The 25,863-nt window shown below is 35.6% G+C and overlaps 1 protein-coding gene across 1 annotated transcript in view; it reads right to left on the reverse strand.

The window, feature by feature from the left end:
* The window catches only part of Megf8 (multiple EGF like domains 8), a 752,012-nt gene that overhangs the window by 588,638 nt on the left and 137,511 nt on the right, over positions 1 to 25,863 (reverse strand). Inside the window, exons 5-7 of the mRNA XM_090404705.1 lie at positions 24,099 to 24,276; positions 4,309 to 4,402; positions 1,847 to 2,039 (exon numbers count right to left, since the gene is read on the reverse strand). Of these exons, the coding sequence (XP_090260831.1) occupies positions 1,847 to 2,039; positions 4,309 to 4,402; positions 24,099 to 24,276 (465 nt within the window). The remainder of the gene's footprint in view (positions 1 to 1,846; positions 2,040 to 4,308; positions 4,403 to 24,098; positions 24,277 to 25,863) is intronic.

Raw genomic sequence — 25,863 nt, forward strand, 5'->3', positions numbered from 1 at the left:
AAAAAAGAGAATCATGATGTCATTATATATTAAAGAATTGAAAATTTTTAAATATTTTAAGCTAAAACTTTAATGAAAAACATAGATTTAATCCAAAGAATTGAAAAATTAAAATAAAAATAAAAAGTTAAACTAAGAGTTAAAAATAAAAGTCTTAATATATTACAATAAAAAAACATATCTATCATTATAAATTCAGATCTAAGTTTGTAATCCAGGTCACAGCCTTAGCCTTTGTAAAAAGTCATTCCGATCGTTCTGATAAGCATGTAAGGTGCATTATTTTACAATATGTTGCATAGTCTGTCGTGGAGCACCACAATCACATACTGGAGATGACTGTCTGTTCCATTTACAGAGAGTATCTCCACATAGGCCATGGTTTGTCTGAATCCTATTTAGTATTGTCCAGGTTTTGGAAACGTAGGTCCGATCCTGTAATGATTTGATCACCTTTAACGATGTTATGCAAATGTTCTTTCATATTTTCCTTCCATATTTCTTCCTATTTTGATAAAGGGTTAAAATTATTTAGAACTAGTTCTTCAGATGCTCGTAGTGATGAATGGTGAGATTTCAATCTATTGACATTAAGAGGTGGGAGATCCTGATGAATAGGTAAGTTTGGATTACTAGAAATTTTTTGAAATTCACAGACTAAAAAAGAAACTCAATCTATGTAGTTCTGTAGGAATAATGCCTGTTAAAAAAGTAACCAATAAATTGGAGTCGATCTAATAGAGCCTGTAATTAATCTTAAAGTATTATTCAATTGAGAATCAATAATCCTTGTGTGAGGGCTATTTACCCACACAGGAGCACAATATTCAGCACTTGAGAATACCAGAGAAACAGCTGTTGTCCGAAGGGCAGAGGCTCTTGAACCCCATGACTAGTGTCACAGAGTCTCTGTAGGATATTATTACATGTCCTTAGTTTATATGCCAAGTTTGAAAGATGTTGCCTGAAAGTAAGAGAACAGTCAAGTGTGACTCCCAAGTATTTTGGGAATTTATTATATGGAAGTATAGTGTTGTTCAATCCAATTTTTAGTTCCACATTTGCCAAGTTATTATTTACATGAAAACAAGATATTATCATTTTGCTCCTATATAAACAGAGTCTCCATCTTTTAAAATATTCATCCAGTATAGTTAAGTCAGGTTTTAAAATTTCTTCTATATGACTTATGAATTTATGCTGTATAGTTATTGCTATATCATCAGCACTGAATTAACAATAGTTCACTGAATTTCAAACCAGCATCTTCAGAGCATATATTACAACTGTGGTAAAACGCACACAGCATTCACTTAGATTGCTGCAAAAACAATTCAAATTGTGAATGATAAGAAACTAAGATCCTACAAGATGCTATCCAGTTGTCATAAAAAAACATGACTTCTGAATTAACTTCACAGAAGTCAAGTTAAATGTGATCTTAGAAGTTTGGTTTTGTGGAATATCTGATAACCAACCTGTGGATCTGTTTTATTACCCCTTAAATGGAAATTCTGGATACCTTCAGAAAATTACTGTATTTATTTTTCTTTTGCTTTGTTTCAAAATATGCATTTGTATTCTACTTTTTAGTAAATACACTCACAAATTACCTGAGAATGCAAAGTGCTGGAAATACTAAAAAGAAAAGGGGAAAAAAATGCACAGAGAACAGAGACCCTTGCTTTCATATAATGAAATTGATGATAAAAGCAATTTATAAAAACTTAATATGACAAAATTCTCATAAACTTATACTTTCAAGTGCACATACTTCATGAAGTGGCATAGAGCACAAATAACATGTAACAGTAAATCATAAAATAAAATATTTCAAACTACTTACCACCAACAACATGGCATCGTTCTGCTTGCACACACCAACCACAAGCTGGCTGGGGAAATGGATTAAAAACTTGACTATTATCAATAACATTACTTCCTACTGCTTCTCCCCACACAAGGCAAGAATGGCAATCATGCAAGGCAGAGCATAAGCCAGGACAGGAATCAATAGCAAATCCCACAGTTCCACATTCCTAAATAAATAAAATAATAATAAGTGCTATAACAGCATGTATATGAATATTAAAGTGGGAAAAATTATATCTACAGCTAACTATAGCAAAACACACACACACACACACACACACACACACACACACACACACACACACACACACACACACACTACACTGGGAGACTGTCGAATAGATGATCTTTATTAATTTTAATGGCATATTTCATTAATACACATGTATCTTGATGGATTCAGGAGATGTGTTGCAGGTGAGGGGATGTATGTTGTTTAGGAATTTCCACTTCATATAATTAGAGTTGCCATTTACAAAACAGTCTTGAAAGTCAACAGCCATCTGAAATTTTCAAGTCTTTTAAATAACCAATATTTTTCAGTACTGTTGAGATAACATGGTAGGCCTCAACAACTGGAGTAGAAATACAAGGCGCACTGAATTTTGCTAATAGTACCGCACGGTTAGCCTAGTGGCTTTGCGCTTCGCAACCATATGCCTGGGGAAGGAGTGTCCAAGGTTCGATTCCCGTTGCAGATGTGAGGAATTTGAGGATCTTCCTCAGGCATAACCAAGTTAGCCGGTCTTGGGCGCGGTCAGTAGGGTTTTTTCCGCCAGTTTATCTGGCATTTTTCATCCCACAAACAGGCAAACCGGCCCCGTGAACATACACCTCTACAGTCAAAAATATATCCCCCCCCCCAGCGGCAGACCAGGCAACGGGTTGGTTGGGAGTAGTACTAACAAGTAGTCGCATCTAAGTAACACGCGGACCCTGCATAGGAAGCGGGAATAACGCGAAGCAGAAGAAGACTGAATTTTGTTAATAGCAGTCACAAAACGACTAATAGTCAGTGGCCTCTTATGATGATTCTTTGAATCTATGGAGAAGTCTGTAATAATAACAAGAATAATCTATTTACTAAAATAAAGAGCCAAAGGCTTCAGTTCAGTGATGCAAAATTATATAAATCAAGTGGATATTAGATCCAGCATTATTTCAAAGCTGAATGTAGAAACTATGAAAGTTTTGTAAAAAGAGTTGACCAGAGAGCTTATGGGAATACACTCACCGGTATTCATGAGTTGCCCTAGCACGGAACTGCTTAGAAGACATGAGCGCTTGCCCAAGCGTCCATATATTTGCTTTCTGTTGGTCCATTTTGATAAGGTTTCACTAGGTGACAGCTGTTTCGAACTGGCTGGTTCTCCTCAGAGACCAGGCAGAAATCTTAAGAGAGCAAAAACTCTCATTCAGAACTAAGGAACTTGAAATGTCAGAGAGGTGTATTTTTCATAAGCAAACTCTCCGTCAGTGCATAAAGTAAGCTCTTTGGTCAACTCTTTTTACAAAACTTTCATAGTTTCTACATTCAGCTTTGAAATAATGCTGGATCTAATATCCACTCGATTTATACAATTTTGCATCACCAAACTGAAGCCTTTGGCTCTTTATTTTAGTAAATACTTTATGTGCCGACTGAGAGTTCACTTACAAAAAATACACCTCTCCAACATTTCAAGTTCCTTAGTACTGAACAAGAGTTTTTGCTCTCTTAAGGTTTCTGCCTGGTCTCTGAGAAGAACGAACTAGTTCAAAACAGCTGTCAAGCCATTGAAAGCTTATACATTCAGCCTTGAAATAATGCTGGATCTAATATCCACTTGATTTATATAATAATAATCTATTTTCTAGCATTTTAATATTGTTGTAAGCAGCTCACTTCCCCTCCATCTCTCAATGTTATTCTGACTTAGACCTCAACATTTTGTGGGACTTAGACCTCAACTTGCAACTTCTTGAATGTAGCACTGACAAAACAATAAGATTGTTTAATCTTAATTGTATGTGGTTGAATATGTATGCTGAAGTGCATTAATGTTCATTAAAAAAATAATCTTTACAGTAAAATTTTAAATTACTTTAAAATGGTACTAGGGTTCAATGGTTGTGATAATGAATTATCTCACTATGGGAACAGGAATGCTATTAAGAAATGCACTTTTTTTGTGACTGACTGAATGACATTCCTGTTTCTTTTTTTAAGTTTTCTAAGTTTATCTAAGTTTTTTTTCTATAATAGGTCTGACTTTCACAAACAGCTGTGAACAATCAGACTACAAATAGTTACCATCAATTTGCAATTCAACCTGCATTAATATTTCTTACAACTGTAATCTGAAATTGTTAATGATCGCCACAAGGATATCATTATCATTAATTCAAAGCACCACTTCAGAGTAATCCATTCATTCAGAGAATAACAAAACTTACTCTTTGCATTTTCTTATCCACACAACGAACATGATCGCTACGTGAACACCAACCACAAGACAAATCAGCATAACAACTTTCTTTACTTCTGTAACTAGAAGAGATCAAAGGGAAATAAATAATGGTATAAGAATATAACAGAAATAAAAATTATTCAAAATGCACATTTTCAAATTTAGATTTGTTACTAGGATTGTGAATTTTATCAAATAAGGAAACAGACATCTTTCAATAATACACCAACAAATAAAAAAATCCAAAACTATAATATTTTCCTCTTAAAGTTATTAAATTTTTTTGTCTATTATTATTAACAGACATAACAGTTCAAAAGGAGAACAAAAAACACAAACAGTATTTTTTTTAAATAAGACGATAAAATGTCAGTCATTCATGAGTCTCCATCTTCAAAAAGAAGTTTATATATTGCACCAAAACTGTTTTCTTGGTCTTTCTACATGTGTTTTGGTTAGCTTGTAGAGAGCAAGAACAATGAATGTAGGTGAAGGTGGATGTCTAAGATGGTGCCCAACCACCTCAGCTGAATATTTTTTGAACTGTTTTTATTATGGATCTTTGCTGATTTTCTTCACAAATGACAGTATTAGGAATATGATCTTACCATGTGTATCTCAGTACTGATCAAAGAAACCACATAAAATATAAAAAAAACAACAATAAAGGACTTCCGTGGTACGTTGTTGTCATGGACAGACTTCTCATGCATAGAGTGACATTTCCTTTTTCCACTGTCATCCACAAGATATTGTCAGCAATCTGCTAATGAAAGTTAGTCAATTACGTTGATTACATTATGCAATTATGTATACATACAAGTATAAGTAATTAATTAAACAGTTTATGCTTAATTACGATACAGCCTCATATATCAGCATTTAAAGCCACGTCCATTTTGTTCTTATAAATAGGCTTATACGATAGTTAGACATACTTCTAAATTTTTTTAGGAAATCACAATGTAAACTATATTATTAATTATAAGCCGGCCTAGCTGGCCAAGTGGTTAGTATATCCACTTTCCAGCCAAAAGGCTGTGGGTTCAAATCCTGCCATGGGATGGATGTTTGTGATTATCTGTGAAAATACTAGTGGTGGTTGTCAGTGGTAGATGGCATTGGTGTAGATGATGAAGGTAGTTGCAGTTGGTGGACACAGAGAGTTGTAGAGTAGGTGCCCTCCCTTGATGAATCTTTGGACTCCCTGTAGATGTTATGTAATAATAATAATAATAAAAACTAATTAATAACCACCTGTATTTCAGCAATGTTACATTGCCATCTTCAGGGATCACAAAACAATGATATGTGCACACAGGCACTAACACTAAGCAAATCAGGCTGTAGATATGCCTGGACAATTCATCGCGAGAAAATTGATTGCCGACAATTCATCATGGAAAAATTCATCGAAGAGACCATACATCACAAGGAAAATTAATCGTACAAAAATTCTTCATGGGGAAAATTAATTGCACGAAAATTCTTCGTGGATATATATGTGAAAAAAAAAAAAAAAGAAAAGAAACATTTAAAAAAATTAAGAAATATTTTATATATTATTTAATATTTAGACTATATTTATCTTTCTGAAAAATTTTATTCTGTATAAAATTATTAATATTCTTTATTACCACAGGCTCTGTAGATGGAATATTAATTGTTACAGAACTGGAATAGGATGATTAGGGAGAAAGAGCATATATTTAAGAATATTTAGGCATAATAGTTATATCCAACTAATATTTATAGTTAACTATTTACATATTCCTATTAACTATTCTAACTATTAATAGATAGAATAGTTATTAGAAAGAGTAAAATATTTAAGAATAGTTAAAGAGAATGGGCACAATATTTAAGAATATTTATTCTTCTAACTGCTCACTATTTTTCTGTTCTGTGCATTTAGAAATACATCCAGGTGTGATATATTTTTTTTAATCTGAACTAATTCAGGTCACATGTTTCGGTTATTGAATACACGTGTATTTTGAAAATGACTCCACTTTTCCTGCATACGAAAGACATATTATACACTGCTATCATTTACAGAGCTAGTCTCATAGGTTCACTTTTGAGTAATTATATTAAAGAAAATGATAATAAAATTACATAAATCCTATCATCATTATGTAAATCAGCATATGCTAAATTGCCATCTGTGGGTGCAATACTAAGAAATTTTATATTTAGTTTTCTTTACTGAAAAAAATAATAATAATAATAAACAAATATATGTGTGTGTGTGTGTAGATGCATGCTCCTAAAGTGAAATAAGTAATTAATTACCTGTCTTGGGAAACGTTCAAAAATAACCTGTAATCAGAAATATCATGCCATTAACAACCAACTAGATAGCGTACCCTCTCCCACCAATGAGCTGTGAACTCGAAACTAGCAATGGGCACAATGTTTGTAAATGTTTTTAGGTAAGAGATGAATTTCGTTGTCTGATGTGAGACCACAGTGCTGCTTATTGGAGGCCTAAAGTGGCTTGAGCAGTTTCTATGTTTGGTCATGGCATTTGAGCAGGATTTTCAAACCAGGTTAAAATGAATAAAAATTACAATGAAACTGAAATTAGGAAATTCACCGATCAATAAATATATTACTTTCATTGCATAAGAATAAAAATATTATGAAAATCTAAACAAATAATACATAAATACATTAAAAAAAAACTATATTTTGTGAAATTTACCTAGCACTGCATTTCTTTTTATATATTGGTATCAATGCAATATCATTTCAATTTTCTAGTGAATAACATTTTCAGCGAATTTTTTCCACAATGAATAGTTCCCACAACGAATTTTCGCCATGATGAATTGTCCGTGAACCTGAACAAAGGCAATTGAAATTGGTCCTAGGGTCCTAAAGGTGCCCCCAGCAGGCTAAATTGGGTTGTCTTGGACATTGGGCTGATATTCTTAGAATGCAAGCTTCCCAAATTTGGAGCAGTTTCATGCACCAAAATTTGTTGAGATTTGGGAAGTTTTTCAGAGCTGAATGAGGATTTTGTATGAAGATACACTGTTACTTTCAGTGTTTTTTATATCACTCTCTCTCTCTCACACACACACAAGAAGCTAAAAAGTCTATAATAAACAAATGTGATGTGTGAGCTGGGATCATGAGCAAAGTAACCTGTTAATATTCTTAAAGAGCTGGAGGCTTTAGTCCTTGAGAAAAACTTCACGGGAAAGGCTGTTCCACAGAACTGAGGTAGATGGAATAAAAGATGGCTGGGAATAGCAGATTTGGTGAGTCTGCAGTTCAACTGAAAATGGATTGGCCAGTTGTCACTGTAAAATACAACTTAAAATGCCACTGTAATTCGCCATATGAGAAGTCTCTCACAAAAAGATAGATTACACAAGAAATATGACATACCTAAAAACTATTTACAAACTATCACCATATTTAGCTACTCCAAAGATTCACTCCCCCCAACCCAAGTACTTCAAGAATGAAATAAACAGACAGTGTGTTCTCGGGGAAACAGTTCAAACAATTCAAATTACAAAAGACTAAAGTTCCTTTAGAAGATGGCAACGTGACATTGCTGAAATATCGGAAATATTTATTCAAGTTTAATTTAATTTATATTCTTAACTACGTTGTTCAATTCCTTAAGTGTTTTAATAATGCATAACCAACGTATAAGCCTGTCTATGAGAGTCTACGAGAAAAAGACGAATGAAAAGGACAAACTATGTAACATGGCAAATCTGCCCTTTCGAGTCACATCTTGAAAACCTTCCAGAGAACAGGCCATAAAGGTATACTCAACTTTTAAACTGTTTCAGGTTCAAGGTCGATGGGAAGTTTGTAAAAGCCTGCAAAGCAATCAACTATCCTAATCTATAGTAAATTATACTTGCCAAGAAATTGGAATAGTTTCTTCTTAGCTTAGCAAGTACACAGATATACTTGTTTATTCTTATTTTCCAGGTGTAAGTAAACAAAGTTTATGTGTAAAGTACAGTGCCATCGACAGGGTATAGCATAGAGGCAGCCTGTCTCATGGCGCAGCTTAATAAGGGTGCTTATTCAGCCATATTGCGGTAGGTGCTGTCGCTACGCTAACCATTCCTGTTATATAGAATTCCTGTTAGCATAGCAAGTGCGGAAATAAGTTTTTCCAAGCTTAAAATGATTAAAAATGATTTGTGAACAGCAATGACCTAAGAAAGATTGATTGTTCTAGCAACTATATCAATAGAAGTGAACATAGCTTTATAATTTAAATTTAGAAGAGCTTATAAACAGTTTTTATTGTGAGATATCCCCACAGAGCAAACATGTAATTAATATTATGTAAGTTTTTTAAAATTAATGTTGCTCTTATAATAAAAACAAAATAGCAATCGGAGATTTTCTTATATTTTTGTCTTATAATCCATTAGGAACGATATTTAATTGTTTGCCTCAGGGTGCGATCTAATCTGGCGATGGCCCTGGTAAAGTATTTTCATGACTATGACTACTTGTCATAGTCATGAAGATACTTTACCATGAGTTGAGTTTCACATCAATTGCTTTAGTATCCCATAATGCAAAGTACACTTCCTATAACTATTCTATGCTGCAGTACGGATTGGATTACAAAGTCGAAACGTTCGATAATGTCTGGAGGAAAATCCTGGAAGGCCTTTTTCTTCTATGCTTACTAACTACTGCATGCAGCATTTAGAAAATTGTCTTCTCCTTAATGACATTTTTGTCAATTCAATTCTTGTCATGATGAGGGGAATCATTATATGGATGCTTTCGGTTGAAGGATATATTTTCAAGATGGAATGGTCCTCCGTCCAATTTGAACTGTCTATCTGATGGCCTTTAGTTACCCCCTTCATGGAAAATATTAATATATCAATCTTCTGTTCTGTAAATTCCAAATTACTCTTATTATATCTGTGTGTGTATTATTATTTTTTTTTTTTTTTTTTCTTATGAAATTAGGAGTATGTTGACCATTTACTGTCTTACTTATAGTATGGTGGTACTTTTTAAAATATTTATTATTTGCATTTTAATTGTGTTCCATTGTCAATGTACTGAAGATGCCTTAGATAATACAGCTAAAATTTTAAATCTATTAAATTTATTTTTCACATAAGTTTTAGTTTCTGTCTTTTCTTTATTTTCAACAAACATGACAGCTTATATACCTATTCTAAAAAATTCAAGCGATGAAGATTGCAAAAATGCTTCAAAAAACTGAGTCAACAAAAAAAAAAAAGTTTTTTATGAATGACTTATCTGATATAGCACATCACTGACATTTAATTAAATGTACTGACTGAGAGTTTATTTATGAAAACTACAACTCTTGGACATAGGACTGTTTTGGTGTAAATGAAAGTTTTTGCTCACTTAAAGTTCTGCCTAGTCTTTAAAGAGAACTAACCAGTTTGAAACAGCTGTCAGGCCAGTGAAACCTTTATCTAATATACTAATAAATGGCAAATATATGGATGCGTGGGCAGTGCTCATGTCTTTAAAGTAGTACAAACTAAGGCAACCCATATAATGCTGATTGTATTCTCATAACCTCCGCTCAAGCATCCATATATTCGAAACTTTCAAAGTTTCTACATATATTCGGCTTTGAAATAAGGCTGGATCTTTAATATCCCTTATTTCTATATAATTTATGTTGCAGAAATCATGGATGTGTCAAAGTAGAATTTAGTCGAAATACTGAATACCAAATATTTGGTTTAAAATTTGGCCAAAGCATAGCTTATTAAGATGTATAAACAATTTTTTTTTTTTTTTTTTTTTTTAATTTAAATACACTCATTAAAAATCTGATAAAAAATTTTAATGAGTGTATTATTTTTGTTCAAAAGATTTGTTTATAAAATTTAATTCATCATCGTAACTAATAATTAAGGAATTGACAGCGCACACTAGAAATATTAATTAAATAAACTTTAATATATACTTTCCGATATTTCGGCAAACGTCACGGTGCCATCTTCTTGGGAACTTATTACAAAGATAAGTGCACACAAGTACTACATAACAGCAAATGAGAACCGAAGCTAGGAAGTTAACATTTTCCTAAAGTCCTGATGGTGCCTCCAGGCGGACTATATTGGTAGTTCTTGGCCTTTGGGCTGAAGTTCTTCTGATAAATGTTTCCCAAATTTGGGGCAGTCTCATGCATCCAAATTTGTTGAGGTTTGGCATGTTCCTAAGGGCTGAGATTGATTCCATGAATAGCCTTTCATATTTGAACTTGCTGCGGTGTATTACTGTGGCTTTCTTCCATCTTATTCTGTGGAGAGTATCCAGAGCGTGGTCTGCATGCCTAGAGTGGCTGTACTTGTGAAATTGGATGTAATCCTTGTGTTCTGAGATTCTGATATTTACTGTCCTGCCTGTTTGGCCAAAGTAGGACAGTTTACAGCTGCAAGGGACCTGGTATACACCAGGTAGGTCTAGGGGAAGTGATTGGTCTTTAGTGGAGCGGATAAGGGATGCCAATTTTCTATGTGGTCTGTAACAGGTGGTAAAGTCATGTTTTTTTAAGATTTTGTTGATTTTTTCCCGAGGTGCCTCGGATGTAGGGAATGGTGATGGATCTAGAGTAATCTTTTTTGTGAAGGGGAGGGGGTGGTGGTGGTGGGTTGTGGATAACTGGGTTAAGTATTTTTTGGATTCTTTTTTTTTTGGGGGTGGGGGGGTTAGCCATTGGCTAAGAAAGTGTCACTAATGTGATTTAGTTCAGTAGTTAGGGCTTGCTCATTAGAACAGATTATTTTTGCCCTGTTGAATAGTGTCTTAATAACTCCATATTGTTGTGATGGGGGGGGTGATGGGATTGTTGGTGAATGTATCTAACTGAATGGGTGGGTTTTCTATAAACTGAGAAAACCAAGGTTCCATCAGGTTGGCGGGTGACTAGTGTGTCTAGGAAGGGGAGGTTATTGTTTACCTCTTTTTCCAGGGTGAACTTGATTCTAGAGTGTTGGTTGTTTAAGTGTGTTAGGAAGGAGAGGAGTGAATCTGGGCCATGTGGCCAAATAGCGAACACATCATCAACGTAGCGAAGCCATATGGTAGGTTTTTGTGGTTAGTTAGGGCTTGATCATTAGAATCATAACTCAGTAGTTCAGTAGTTATGATCTACTGATCGATATACTGATAAATATCAATCTACTACTCAATAGTTCAGTAGTTATGATCATTAGATCACAACTACTGAACTAAATCACATCCATGACACTTTCTCAGCCTACGGCTAGCCCCCCAAAAGAATCCAAAAAATACTTAACCCAGTTATCCACAACCCACCACCCCTCCACTTCACAAAAAAGATTACTCTAGATCCATCACCATTCCCTACATCTGAGGCACCTTGGAAAAAATCAACAAAATCTTTAAAAAACATGACTTAACCACCTGTTACAGACCACATAGAAAATTGGCATCCCTTATTCGCTCCACTAAAGACCAACCACTTCCCCTAGACCTACCTGGTGTATACCAGGTCCCTTGCAGCTGTAAACTGTCCTACTTTGGCCAAACAGGCAGGACAGCAAATATCAGAATCTCGGAACACAAGGATTACATCCGATTTCACAAGTACAGCCACTCTGGGCTTGCAGACCACGCTCTGGATACTCTCCACAGAATAAGATGGAAGAAAGCCACAGTAATACACCGCAGCAAGTTCAAATATGAAAGACTATTCATGGAATCAGCCTCAGCCCTTAGGAACATGCCAAACCTCAACAAATTTGGATGCATGAGACTGTCCCAAATTTGGGAAACATTTATCAGAAGAACTTCAGCCCAAAGGCCAAGAACTACCAATATAGCCCGCCAGGGGGCACCATCAGGACTTTAGGAAAACGTTAACTTCCTAGCTTCGGTTCTCATTTGCTGTTATGTAGTACTTGTGTGCACTTGTCTCTTTGTAATAAGTTCCCAAGAAGATGGCAACGTGATGTTTGCCGAAATATCGGAAAGTATATATTAAAGTTTATTTAATTTATATTTCTAGTGTACGCTGTCAATTCCTTAATTATTAATTATCATGTATAACCAGTATATAAGCCTCTCAACAAGAATAATGATCATCCATGGAGATTCCTTCACACGCAAGGCCCGCCATTACGGCAAACTGAAGCTAAAGTTATCCAGACAACTTAACCATCTAGCATTCATAAAACGCTGCCGGGATAATCAAGTCATCCCTAACTGTGTTAAATTTAAACACCGCTTCGTCTCATAGAAAGCTCTCCGTATCTACAACCAGGCGAGCCAGGCTTTACTTCGGGAGCAAATTACCGCTACATGCAGTTCCCTAGCCGACATAAACAGAGCTTTATTAGCGCTAGAAAATGAGCTTTCACACACACTTAATCACGAGCTTTGGTAAGTCCTACATAACGTATCGTGTACGGTGGCTAATAAAGAATTCGAACGAATACGGAGCCGACATATCAACAAGTTTGATAAATTAATAAAGAACTCGGCGTCCAAACCTAAACTACAAACCAACACTGTAGTTAACCTTTCTATAGTTAACCTGAAGCATGAAGCACTCAACGCTCTGTTACGTGGTCATAACTTCGCATTGCTCCTAAGAAATTACCGGCTGAGGAATTAATGATCCAAATTGAATGAGGGATTCGCCGCCTCCCAAACCACATCGCCAACGATATCAGATTGGATGTAGCTTGTGTTCTCACAAAAGCAAAGCCTCCAAAATCCAACTTATCCATTAGTGAATACAAGTCACTACAAGAATTGAAGACAAACAAAGAAATAGTGATCGCCCAAGCGAATAAGGGGAACGCCACTGTGGTACTAAATTTTAATGACTACACAGGTAAGCTCAAGGATTTACTATTAGATCGATCCACTTACCTCCCTATTGAATATAATCCCACCAACTCTCAAATTAGAAAACTCCATAGGCTCCTTAAGAAGGTCACTTCTTGGCCTGTGGAGATTACCAACAAATTGAAACCCTATAAATCTAGACCCCCCCCCCCTGCATATATGGGCTCCCAAAAATACATAAAGATAATGTGCCATTACGTCCCATAGTGGATGGCATTGATTCCCCCACTTACAAACTAGCCAAGCATTTAGCCAAAGTGCTCTCACACTATACTGGCAACACACAATCACACATAAAAAACTCAGCCCACTTCAAAGCCAGTATAGAAAACCTTACACTCCAACATAATGACATAATGGTCAGTTTTGACGTCTCCTCCTTATTCACGAATGTCCCCCTCAAAGAAACCTTAGAGCTAATCCAAGCTAAATTTCCTCCCGATATCTCAGCCCTATTTCAGTTTACAATGAACTCAGGCTATTTCGTTTGGCAGAAAAATTCTACAAACAAATAGAGGGGACAGCCATGGGTTCACCACTTTCCCCACGCTTGGCTAACTTCTTTATGGAGACTTTTGAAGAGAAACTTTTAAACTCAGCCCCACAAAAACCTACCATATGGCTTCGCTACATTGATGATGTGTTCGCTATTTGGCCACATGGCCCAGATTCACTCCTCTCCTTCCTAACACACTTAAATAACCAACACCCTAGAATCAAGTTAACCGTGGAAAAGAGGCAAACAATAACCTTCCCTTCCTAGACACACTAGTCACCCGCCAACCTGATGGAACCTTGGTTTTCTCAGTTTATAGAAAATCCACCCATACAGGCAGATACATTCACCAATAATCCCATCACCCCCCCCCCCCCCTCACAACAATATGGAGTTATTAAGACGCTATTCAACAGGGCAAAAATAATCTGTTCTAATGATCAAGCCCTAACTACTGAACTAAATCACATCCGTGACACTTTCTCAGCCAATGGCTACCCCCCCCCCCAAAAAAAATAATCCAAAAAATACTTAACCCAGTTATCCACAACCCACCACCCCCCTCCCCTTCACAAAAAAGATTACTCTAGATCCATCACCATTCCCTACATCCGAGGCACCTCGGGAAAAAATCAACAAAATCTTAAAAAAAACATGACTTGACCACCTGTTACAGACCACATAAAAAATTGGCATCCCTTATCTGCTCCACTAAAGACCAACCACTTCCCCTAGACCTAACTAGTGTATACCAGGTCCCTTGCAGCTGTAAACTGTCCTACTTTGGCCAAACAGGCAGGACAGTAAATATCAGAATCTCAGAACACAAGGATTACATCCGATTTCACAAGTACAGCCACTCTGGGCTTGCAGACCACGCTCTGGATACTCTCCACAGAATAAGATGGAAGAAAGCCACAGTAATACACCGCAGCAAGTTCAAATATGAAAGACTATTCATGGAATCAGCCTCAGCCCTTAGGAACATGCCAAACCTCAACAAATTTGGATGCATGAGACTGCCCCAAATTTGGGAAACATTTATCAGAAGAACTTCAGCCCAAAGGCCAAGAACTACCAATATAGCCCGCCAGGGGGCACCATCAGGACTTTAGGAAAACGTTAACTTCCTAGCTTCGGTTCTCATTTGCTGTTATGTAGCACTTGTCTTTGTAATAAGTTCCCAAGAAGATGGCAACGTGACGTTTGCTGAAATATCGGAAAGTATATATTAAAGTTTATTTAATTTATATTTCTAGTGTATGCTGTCAATTCCTTAATTATTAGTTATCATGTATAACCAGTATATAAGCCTCTCAACAAGAATAATTCATCATCATCATCATCATTACAATAAATACTGGTATAGACCATATTGGTCTGTTCCAGTCTCATTATCCATCCAACATCCTTTTTTGAAGTCTACCCTGCCTTCTCTTTCCAACTGGCTTATATTTTAGCATTTGTTTAGGACGTCGGGTGTTGGCCATTCGGTTTACATGTTCAATCCATTTTTGTTTATAATTGTTTAGTTTTTCTTGTATTGATTTTGTTTTTAGTTCTTTTAAAATGTCTTCGTTCCTTTTTTTGATCTAATAATGTGTATTTTGCAGATCTCATAATCTCATTTCACTTGTTTTTATTCTTCGTTTATCTTGTATGTTTATTGCCTAAATTTCACTGCAATATAATGATGTGGGCACTGCTAAAGTATTGTATATTATCAAGCTTGTTTTTCTTTTTGTCCTATATTTGGACTGAGTGTTCTATTTATCAGGCCTATAATCTGTAAAAATTTTGAAGTTTTTAATTTTATGTCTTTTTTTCCTTCATATGATATTTCACATCCAAGATAAAGTATTTATCTGTTCTATTATTTTATCATTAATAACTATTTTGAAGTAGTGGAGACAGTTGCATAGTAGGTGTCCTCCCGCAATGAGTCTTCAGACTCCTTGGAGGTGTCACAAATAATAATAATAACTATTTTGTTTCTGACTGGAGTTTGTCCACAAAATGCCATTGTTTTAGTTTTATCTATGGAAATTTTCATTCTGAACTGTTCGACTATAATGTTTAATTTATATATTGCTCTTTGTAAATTGTCTTCCTTATCTGATATTATTACCTGGTCATCTGCAAATAATAGTGTATTTATTTTGTTATTCTGGAAAATTTCTATACCTTGATTGTTTAAGGTGTTCCACTGTATTAATATTTCATTAATGCAAATGTTGAAAAGTGTTGGAGACAGAGGGCATCCCTGTCTTACTCCTTGGTTTATAGATTGTTTTTCAGACAACTTTTCATTTATTTTTATTTCATTATTTTTATATATATTGAATATTGCATGTAGTAAAATATTAGGTATATTTATTCTTTGTAATATATCAAACAGTATATATCTTTTTACTTTGTAAAATGCTTTTTCATAATCTATAATCAAAAGATGAGTTTCCAAATTAAATTCTCTTCTTTTTTCTATAATTAGTTTTAAACAGAAAGCTGCATCCATTGTACAACATCCTTTTCTAAATCCATTTTGACATTCTAATAATATTTTTTCACTGTATATTTTTAGTTTTTCATTAAGTATTCTGCTATACATTTTGTAACATGTATTCAATAAACTAATACCTCTGTAGTTAGCAGGTTTCATTCTATCCCCTTTTTTAAATATAGGTATTACTATGTTTGTATTCCATTCTATTGGTATATCTTTGATGAAATTTATTTCCAGCAAATTTATACAGTTTGGAGTTTATCCCATCTTGTCCTTTGATTCTTTCATTGTTATCATATCATTTAAGATATTTTGTAAGTTTCTGGTGTAATTATTTTTGATGCCAGTATTATTCGTCCAAATATCTGTAAAGTAATCCAAGAATTCTTTTGCATCTATTTCACAATTTATATTTGCAGTTTCTTTTATATCTGCATTCATATGTTTTAGTATTTTGCATGCACTGGGTCTTATTTTGTATATGTCATTTTCTATATATGATGCAAATTTTTCCCAGCTTTCTCTCTCTCTCTCTCTCTTTCTGGTTTCTCTTTTGGCTATTGCTCGTCTTTTTTTATATTCAATTTTATATAAAATTTAATTCTCAATGTTTAAAATTTAATTAATTATTAATTATGCTTCAGATGAATATTCGACACTTCAACCAAATTGCAGAATAAAGAAAGATTTTAAAAAAATATGTAATAATACTTCACCTAATCACATGACCACATGAAAATATACAGGGCTTTTTTTTTCTAAGTTTACCAGAACTCTACCATGTCATATCGTAACACAAGAAAATCGAAACATACCAGGCCTTTGAAGCTCTTGTTCTTTTAGTTTTAAAAATGGATATTATATATATATCAAATAGAAATAAAACATTAAACATTAAAGCAAAGGCAAAAAAAAGTTTAAAAAATACCTTAATTTTCACAATAGCTTCCAAATTTGGCTCATCACACTGGTGTTGCCATCAAGAGTTCGTTCCTTACTCTTCATGTCTGTTGTTAGATGCCTGCCTTTCAAAAACCAGGAATTGGCATATGGTAAGGGTTGAAAAACATGCAGAGGAGGCCCAACCAACTTGATGAACATCAGTGTACTCACAGTCTTCATTTGTAGAGAAGCTCCTGTCAGTGTGATAATCAGGTTCAACTGGAAAAAGCCACGCTCACATTCAGCAGTAGAAATGGGATGCTGTTGATAGTGTTTATTAACTGCAATAGTGCAGCAGGCATTTTCTTCTCTGTCAGGAATTCTTAGCCTCTTACACAAACTCTCCACTTCAGTCTCACCGAAATTAACATTCCTTTCAGCACAGTCTGGCTAACATTCTGGATACTTTTGTCCATTCTGGAATTTGCATCTCTTCTGCAGATAGAAGGCGATTTTCAATTCGTTGTTTCAAGCAGTCATAAAATTTTGTAGGATCAAGAGAATGATTCACATTTGTTGATCGACTGGTTACCCTCTTCTCCAAAGTCACTAATTTCAAGTTCAGATTTTCAACTGCTTGTACAGCTTCACGATAAAAAGGCCTGCCATTGACTTTCCTGTCTTCAAACAGCAAATCTGCCTTGATATACTGCTATGAGCTTTGTAGAGTGTAAAATCCCTTGCTTGCAGTTCAACACTAAGCTATGACAATTCTTGGAGAGCATCACACATCAATCCAAGGTCCAAAACAAAATCAACACTTGTTATTTTCTTCAAAAGGTCTTCATGCATTACTCTTTCAGACTTATCTCTATTTTCATCTTGTTTTGATGCTGTAAAATGAGCCACAAGTGCTTCATAACCTTTCCACAGCGTGGAAACACTTCTAAAACTAGAAGCCACCAAACATGTACTTAAAACTCTTCCAATTTTGAAGATTTCCTTGTCAAATCTTCAGCTAGTTCTCTGACATTTTTGGATGACTGGTGACAGAGACAGTAAAGTTTGTCAAGAAATGACTTGAAGTGGTTGATTTGTTCTGAGAAGTCTTTTTTTTTACAACATCACACAGAGTGTTCGAGTCTCTGGTTGGCACAATACCAAAATGTGAGGATAACTTAAGTATAGTTTTCTGGGAAAATTCCCATGTTACTCCTCTTAAACACTATTAATATAACTACGGCTATTATAGCCTGTTTTTGTTTAGGAGTGTTCCTTATTTTAATACACTGGCTAACATTACTCAAAAAGGGGTGTATATATATATATATATATTTTTTTTTTTAGGGCATTATGGGTGAGTATAGAAGGCAATTATGGCAGAATAAAAAAGGTGGAAAAATTTTGTACATACCTTGTTTTTGGTTCTATGATGACTTCCAATTCCAAGATCCTGCTGAAGGTTGTTTATAAACGGGGGGAAGAGGGGGGAAGGAACATGGGGGTGTGTTTTGATACGGGAACTATTAATAATATATATATATATATATATATATTATTATGTTTAGGGCCACATTTTTTGTGGGGGGAAAGGGGGGGATGAAGGGGAAGAGTATCCTTATGTGGAAACTGGGACAGTGGTCAACAGGGTGTGGACCATTTCGGTAGTCGCCTGACCATCATCAGAACCTTGTCAGAACATGAGGATAACGTTCCTTAATCAAAGCCACTACTCCTTTTTTCATACCCAACATCACAGCTGCTCCATCACAGGCAATGGCAACAAGATTTTTCTTCAAATAATCATCATAAAACCCCAATTCATTAAGGGTATTCATCAAGCTATGGAAAATACCTTGTGCGGATACATTTTCTAACTCTACAATGTCAATAATAATATTTGTGTGTTGCTCCATATCAGGTAGCATTGTGCGTACATATATTATTAATGATGACAACTGGCTAATAGTGGTGCTTTCGTCAATCAAAAGAGAAATCTCACAATTTGACTCTTATTATTTTTTTAAAAAGGATTTTTTTCATTTCAATTCGAATATGGTTTGTTATATTGATACAAGCATTTGTAGAATGTAGAATTTGACTCATGTCACTGCCATTCAATTCTTGGAGGTCAATTTCTGATTCAAAGTCACTGAAAGCCTGGGTTTTCTTTGTAACTTTATATGCTGTTCTACAAGTGACTTCTTTCTCATGTTCAAATGCTTTTGAATAAGCTACCTACAGTTTTCATTCTTTTTCAGATTCTATAATTTTAGCAGCAGCAGTGTGAGCTGAACTGTTCTTATGATCGTGAATTTTTTTACATAGTGAAGTCATTTTCTCTTTTTTATTCCTACCATAATGAGAAATTTGAATATTTGCCCCTGGCTTTGAAATATTCATACCTTGCTTATTCCTTTCTACTCCCAAACTTGCAACTTCCTTACATATTTTACAGCCAATGTTTTTATTCTCCACCAACAGCCATTCATTTTTGTTGCAAAAATCAGCTTTTTGGTCTAGAGTCCAACACTCGGGCAGATCTTCTTGTGCGTCTTTACTCGTCGTGGTCATCGTTGTAAAAGTTTTGAAACCTGATCAGAGAGCTTATGAGAATGCAATCTTCAGCATCAGAGTTACCTTAGCTTGCACTACTTAAAAGACGCATGCTGCCAAAATATCCATATATCTGCTTTTTATTAGTTCTATTAAGGTTTCACTGGCCTATTTCAAATTGTAGGTTCTCGTTGGAAATTAGGCAGAAACCTCAAAATGACAAGCATCTTCATTGAGTATCAAAGCAATTCTGTTTCAGAAAAGTGAACTTTTTCATAAGTGAAAACAGTGGTCAGTGCTTAACGCATTCACATCAGGGTGATGGTAGCTCTTTCTCCATCACCTTATCAGCCAAAGAAAAAAAAAAAAAAACACTACGCTCAATAGAATCATGCCTGAGTTTCAGCAGATGCCCTACATATCATGAGGATTTTTTAATTGTAATAAAATCTACATGAAGGGGAGGGGGGAAAACAATGTGTTTGTTCGTGACTTATTTTTAATGTATTAAAAGCAAACAACTGAATATCTCCTTCCAAATCTTCACCAATATCATTAACATACAAGTTAAACAGTAATGGCCCTAAAACAGACCCCTGAGGCACTCCACTAGTGACTTTCCTTTTCCTGAATATCGCTCCCCCATACATAACTTGTTGATACCTATCAGATAGCCAATCTCCAATCCAATGCACTAATCTAATATCCAACCCCATCTGCTCTAGTTTGACTGTCAACTCATCATGAAGTAATCTCAAAAGCCTTAGCGAAATTCAAGTATATTACTGTGTATCCTTCTCCTCTGTCCAAGGAAGCAGTCGCTTTATTGTAATAAGTAAGTAGATTACTAAAACATGACCTCCCTTTAGCAAATCCATGCTGTCCATCAATGATAATACCATTGTTGTCAACCCAACTCTGGATCCTACTTCTCACAAGCTTCTCCAACAACTTAACCACAACACCTGACACACAGATAGGCCTATAGCTTGATGCTTGAGTTCGATCACCTCCTTTACGAAGTGGCACAATCTTGCCCTCCTTCCACTCTTTAGGAACTTGACCAAGTGCAAGACTCGTATTAAAAAATATGTCAAGGCAGGTGTCGACTCCCTGGCACATTACTTCATAATACGTGGCGATATATTATCTAGTCCCACCGTCTTATTAACATCTAGTTTACTCAACTCCCCATACACCTCTTGCTCGCTTACAGTCAGTCTCTCCTCCCCATCATCAAGTGCTCTCAATCTCTTCATGAAGTCACATTCACAAGATTGAAAGACCGTTATGAACTGCTCATTAAGTATCTCTACCACTCATGCCGTAACAGCTGTCTTTATACCATTTTCTCCAATCAATGTCATCCTGCCACAATCATTCTTTCTTTTGCTGGCTACATATCGAAAGAACTCCTTAGGATTCTTTTTGGCTTCATTAGCCAACTGCTGTTCATACCTCTCTTTAGCTACCCTCACCAACCAAGTCACCCTCCTTGCCTGGTCTTTGTAGACCTCAGTGAATTGGTTATTTCTACTTCTCTTATGCTGCCTCCACAATGCCCTTTTTCTCTGTATCGCATGCTTAATCTCTTTATTCATCCATCTCACACCTACCTTATTTAACCTTCTCATCCTTGGAATACATTTAGACATTGCATCTACTAGATAGTTTTTGATAATCCCCAAAGCTGCATTGATCTCTTTTCCAGCTAACTCCTCATTCCATGCTACATCCGCAAGCTGTTTCCTGAGCTCTTCATAATCACTACCCTTGTAGTTCCACCTATAACCTTTTCTCACAAGGGTCCTCGCACTGCTGGCAACCACCCAGGTAATCACCTCATGGTCACTCTCTCACCAATTGGTGGATGATTTGGCACCTCATTTATAATTACATCCTTTGATGAGAAGACCAAATCCAAGACCCCCCCTCGTGTGCCCTCTGTTACATACTGTCTGAGGTAGTTATCCCCCAAAAACTCAAGAAACTCACTTTCTTTACTTCCAGTTGCTATCTCATCATTCCAGTCTATATTGCCATAATTAAAATCACCCATAATGATCACCCTTTTCTTATTTGCTTGGCCAATTGATTATACATTTCATTATCACCACCATCCACATTACCTGGTCTATAACAACATCCCACCAAGTATTTGATTCCATTCACCTCTATCTCACACCATACTACTTCAAAACCACTGGCACTATTTCCCTCCTGCATCTCTACCCTGTATGGACATAACTCTTTCTCTATCATCAATAGCACTCCTCCTCCCTTTTTTTTATCCCTTCTATCCTCACGAAACACATCATACCCTTCCATCTCTATTCCTATCAGGATGTCATCCTCTTTCAACCATGTCTTACTTATTCCAACAATCTTTGGGTGAACAGACGCAATTAGTGCAACCATTTCATCTGCCTTGTTTCTTATACTTCTAGCATTTGTATACAAACACAACAGCTCATTTCTGGATCTACAGCTAGTTCCACTGATACCACTCACTCGATATGATCTCTCCATGCTCTCCTGGGGCCATTTCCCTTTCTGCTTCTTCATTTTAGAACCCCCCTTCAATTCCAACCGTTTGCCCCTGATCCCAGGTCATCCCATTCCTTTCCTGTCTACATATGCTCTCGCCTCCTCTTGGAGCATTCACCTTTCATACACTGTATACCCCTGTCCACCCTGAGCCTCCCTGTTTCCCTGCTCCTCTTGCACACACATTCTCTCATTTTCTATACTCATATTACTCACTTCCCCATTCATAACCACCTCTTCAATTTCTCCTGTCTTACTTTCCTGCTCTTCCACATCACTTCCCGCTTGATCTGATTCATTCTCTTTACTCACTTCTCTACCTTCCAGCAGCAGTCTCTCCAAGCGACTCACACCATAACCGCTCAAATGCAGTCCATTGCTCCCATACAACTCACTTCTTCCCTCAAACTACATTCCACACAACAAACTGTACTCCTGTCTCCTCACACATTTCAGCCAACATATCATTCATAATCCTTGCTCTCTGCCTCATTTCACCATAGTCATACCTAGGCACAACATTGACTACCCTTCCTGTCACACTATTCTCTTTTATCCTTCTAAGCAGCCTCCTGATATCCATTCTGACATGCTCTTTGTCCTCTGTCAAATCATTCGTACCTATTAAAATTATTAACTCTTTTGCTCGCTCCCTATGATAATTATTAAAACTGCTAGTTTTATTACTAATATATAAGTGGTATAGTACCTGCATATTTCCATTATCATGTAATGGTAGTATAAAAAATGCAAATTTTTGTATTGTTATTGATTCATCTAATAGAGAATCCTAAAATTATTGATGCCATTCTAATAGCAGAAAACAGAAACAAATGAATAAAATTACTGCAGCTACTAATTGAAGAAGGTAAAGAATTTGGATTAGATATAAATGCAAAAAAGACCAAATTTATGAAAATCTCAAAAGAAAGCAGATCTGAGCCAGAAATATTCATAAACAACATGAAAATTGACGCAACAGAATACAAATATTTAGGCACCTACTTTAGTGCAGATGGAAAGCAAGATAAAGAAATAAAATAAGAACAGCCATAGTTAAAGATGCATTCTGGAAAAATTAAGATCTGCTCAGAAGTTCTGTGAGTATCGAGACAAAGAAACGAATGATAAGAACATTAGTGTGACCAATTTTTACATATGGAAGTGAGACCTGGATAATCAAGAAGAGAGTAGGGCAACAGATAATGGCCTTTGAAATGTGGTAATATAGGAGAGCTCTGAAAACCTCATGGACAGAACACAGAGATCTCTATTACAGGAAATGATCCAGAGAAAGATGAGATTGGCAGGAAATGTACTGAGAGGTTCAGCAGGACAGAAAGGATACTAACAGTTTTAGAAAAAAAAATTATGGGAAAAGGATCAAGAGGCAAAAAATGAAGGACATGGCTTGAAGATATAAGATCATGGACAGGATCACATGGCTATGCAGAAACAAAAAGGAAAGTCACCAACAGAGAGAACTGGAAGGACATGGTACTACACCCCTCTCACTGAGGAAGCTACATGAAGAAGAAAATTATTGAAAAAAATTAAAAAAAAAAAAAAAGTACTGTGCACAGACTCCCATACTGGGAAGAAATTTTTACTAAATGAGACATTGGGGGGTAATTCAGGATAGTTCACTATGGACAAGTAATATTATCAAGCAGTCATTCTGAAAATGGATACTATCAAAATAACATAACAAATGGTGTACCTGAGGTGAAATTCTAATCAATTTATTCAAACGAGCACTTGAAATCTGTTGATATGTTTTTGTGTCAGAATGAAGATGCATAAAGTCAAAGAAACTGATTCATAGATAAGAATACGCTGGAAATTCCAAATTACTTTTTATAGAATGTAACAATAGTCTCAATGATAAATAATTTAAACAGAACCTAGATATAATACTTACCTGGAACAAACTGATGCAATGCTGCGGTGTCCACTAGCAGTGAGAGCAGCAGGCAAAACATATGCCAACAAACTACCACGTAAGGCACCACTATATCCTCCTGCTATCAATAAAGTATGTCCTTTTCTCAGTCCCATGGCATGAGAAAAAACTCCTTGTGTAATTGGATTTCCTAAAACTTTTTTTAAAAAAATAAAATAAAAAATAAAATATAAAACAGTTTCTAATCTTACCAGATACTGCAACTAAAATAAATTTTACCATTATAAAAATTACACTCACTCATCATTAATTTTCAAATATAATATAAATTACTGTGTGAATATTCTTTGATAAGACCCTCTGAAAAATGTTGAAGATATGTGATATATTTGAAGATATATGTTGAAGGTAAGGAAAGCACATTCACATAGATGTACATATAAATGAATGAATCACTAGAATAATATTTCATTCGAAATGCTCAACTTCCATATAGAGAGAGAGATCTGTAAATTATTCCACCACATTTTAAAATATATATATATATTTCAGTATTTAAAACCATGGGCAAGGTTACATGTTCGCAGTTGGAATATGAAAAGACAAGTTTATTATTAATATTTATATAAATTTATCTGTATGTATTAATTTATTATATTTTGTATATATAAGGCCACTAATGAGCTAGCAATGTACAACATATAACCTCTCACAGCTAAGCTCACCTTCCTGCAGTGGCCTGTTTTCACAAACATTCTGGCAACCCTAGCAAGTATTGCCACCAGAAATGCATAACTTCCTAGATAGAGGAAATGCCAACCAAAATCGCTAGGTGGTAGATGACTTTCACTACCCAGTGAAATCCACCACCTTCCTTAATGGGAGTGTGAAATGGCTGTTGCCTATTTGGTTCCTGGAGCAGGGCTTCTTGATAATAATGCTCCTTTCTTCTTACATGTAGTGTGGATGACAGCCTCATAGTCATGCTTAACATACTGTAGAGGGCCCCATATCCCCCCCCCACTGAAGTGTATTATTGTAAAACGATTCCAAAGGCCAGCCAGTAGACCATACATGGGACTGAACCCAATGGTAATGCATCAGAAAAGTTTTCCTATCATCAAAAAAATTGCTGCAATTTATTCTGAAAAGTTTTGTCTAGAGGGAGCAAGAGTATAATGGACTACATTATACTCTGGCTACAGTATAATGGGAAAAGGAGATGAGGCCATGCAGGGGACTAGAAATCGGGTGCTCTCTTTTTGAGAGGCATGCCTGTGGATTCATCACACTCCCAAACTGTGTGCTCCATTCTTTAATCATTCCTAACATTAAACAACATGAAAGACCACACTAGAAATTTTTTTAGTATTGTGGATTAAAAAATCACCCTCACAAAAACAATATAAATAAAATAACTTAAAAAATTTGCCATTGAACCTCTACCATTCACCTTAATTCCCAAACTACACTCTGCATGATTCTTTACATCACAAGTCTGACATCCCATGCAAGAGAACATCAAACCTTGAATCTCTTCTTTTATGATCTTCTGTGGCTCAAAATTTCCTTGCCCCATTCAGTAATGCTCATTTACTATCTTTACTGCTCTCCAAATTCAAACATTTCACATTTTTTACTAACTGTCCATGAAGCTTGATAATCTACAATCCAAATACCTAAACAGTCAGGTTGTTTTTCTCAGGACCTTCCACCATTCACAACTCAGAATGGCTTCCCTTCTTCAATTCACACAAGGTGGCAGAGAAGCTGAGATTTTTAC

This window comes from Typopeltis vanoorti, chromosome 1 (assembly GCF_054136105.1).
Source record: "Typopeltis vanoorti isolate ZY-2024b chromosome 1, IOZ_Tvanoo_1.0, whole genome shotgun sequence".
In the NCBI taxonomy this organism is placed as follows: domain Eukaryota; kingdom Metazoa; phylum Arthropoda; class Arachnida; order Uropygi; family Thelyphonidae; genus Typopeltis; species Typopeltis vanoorti.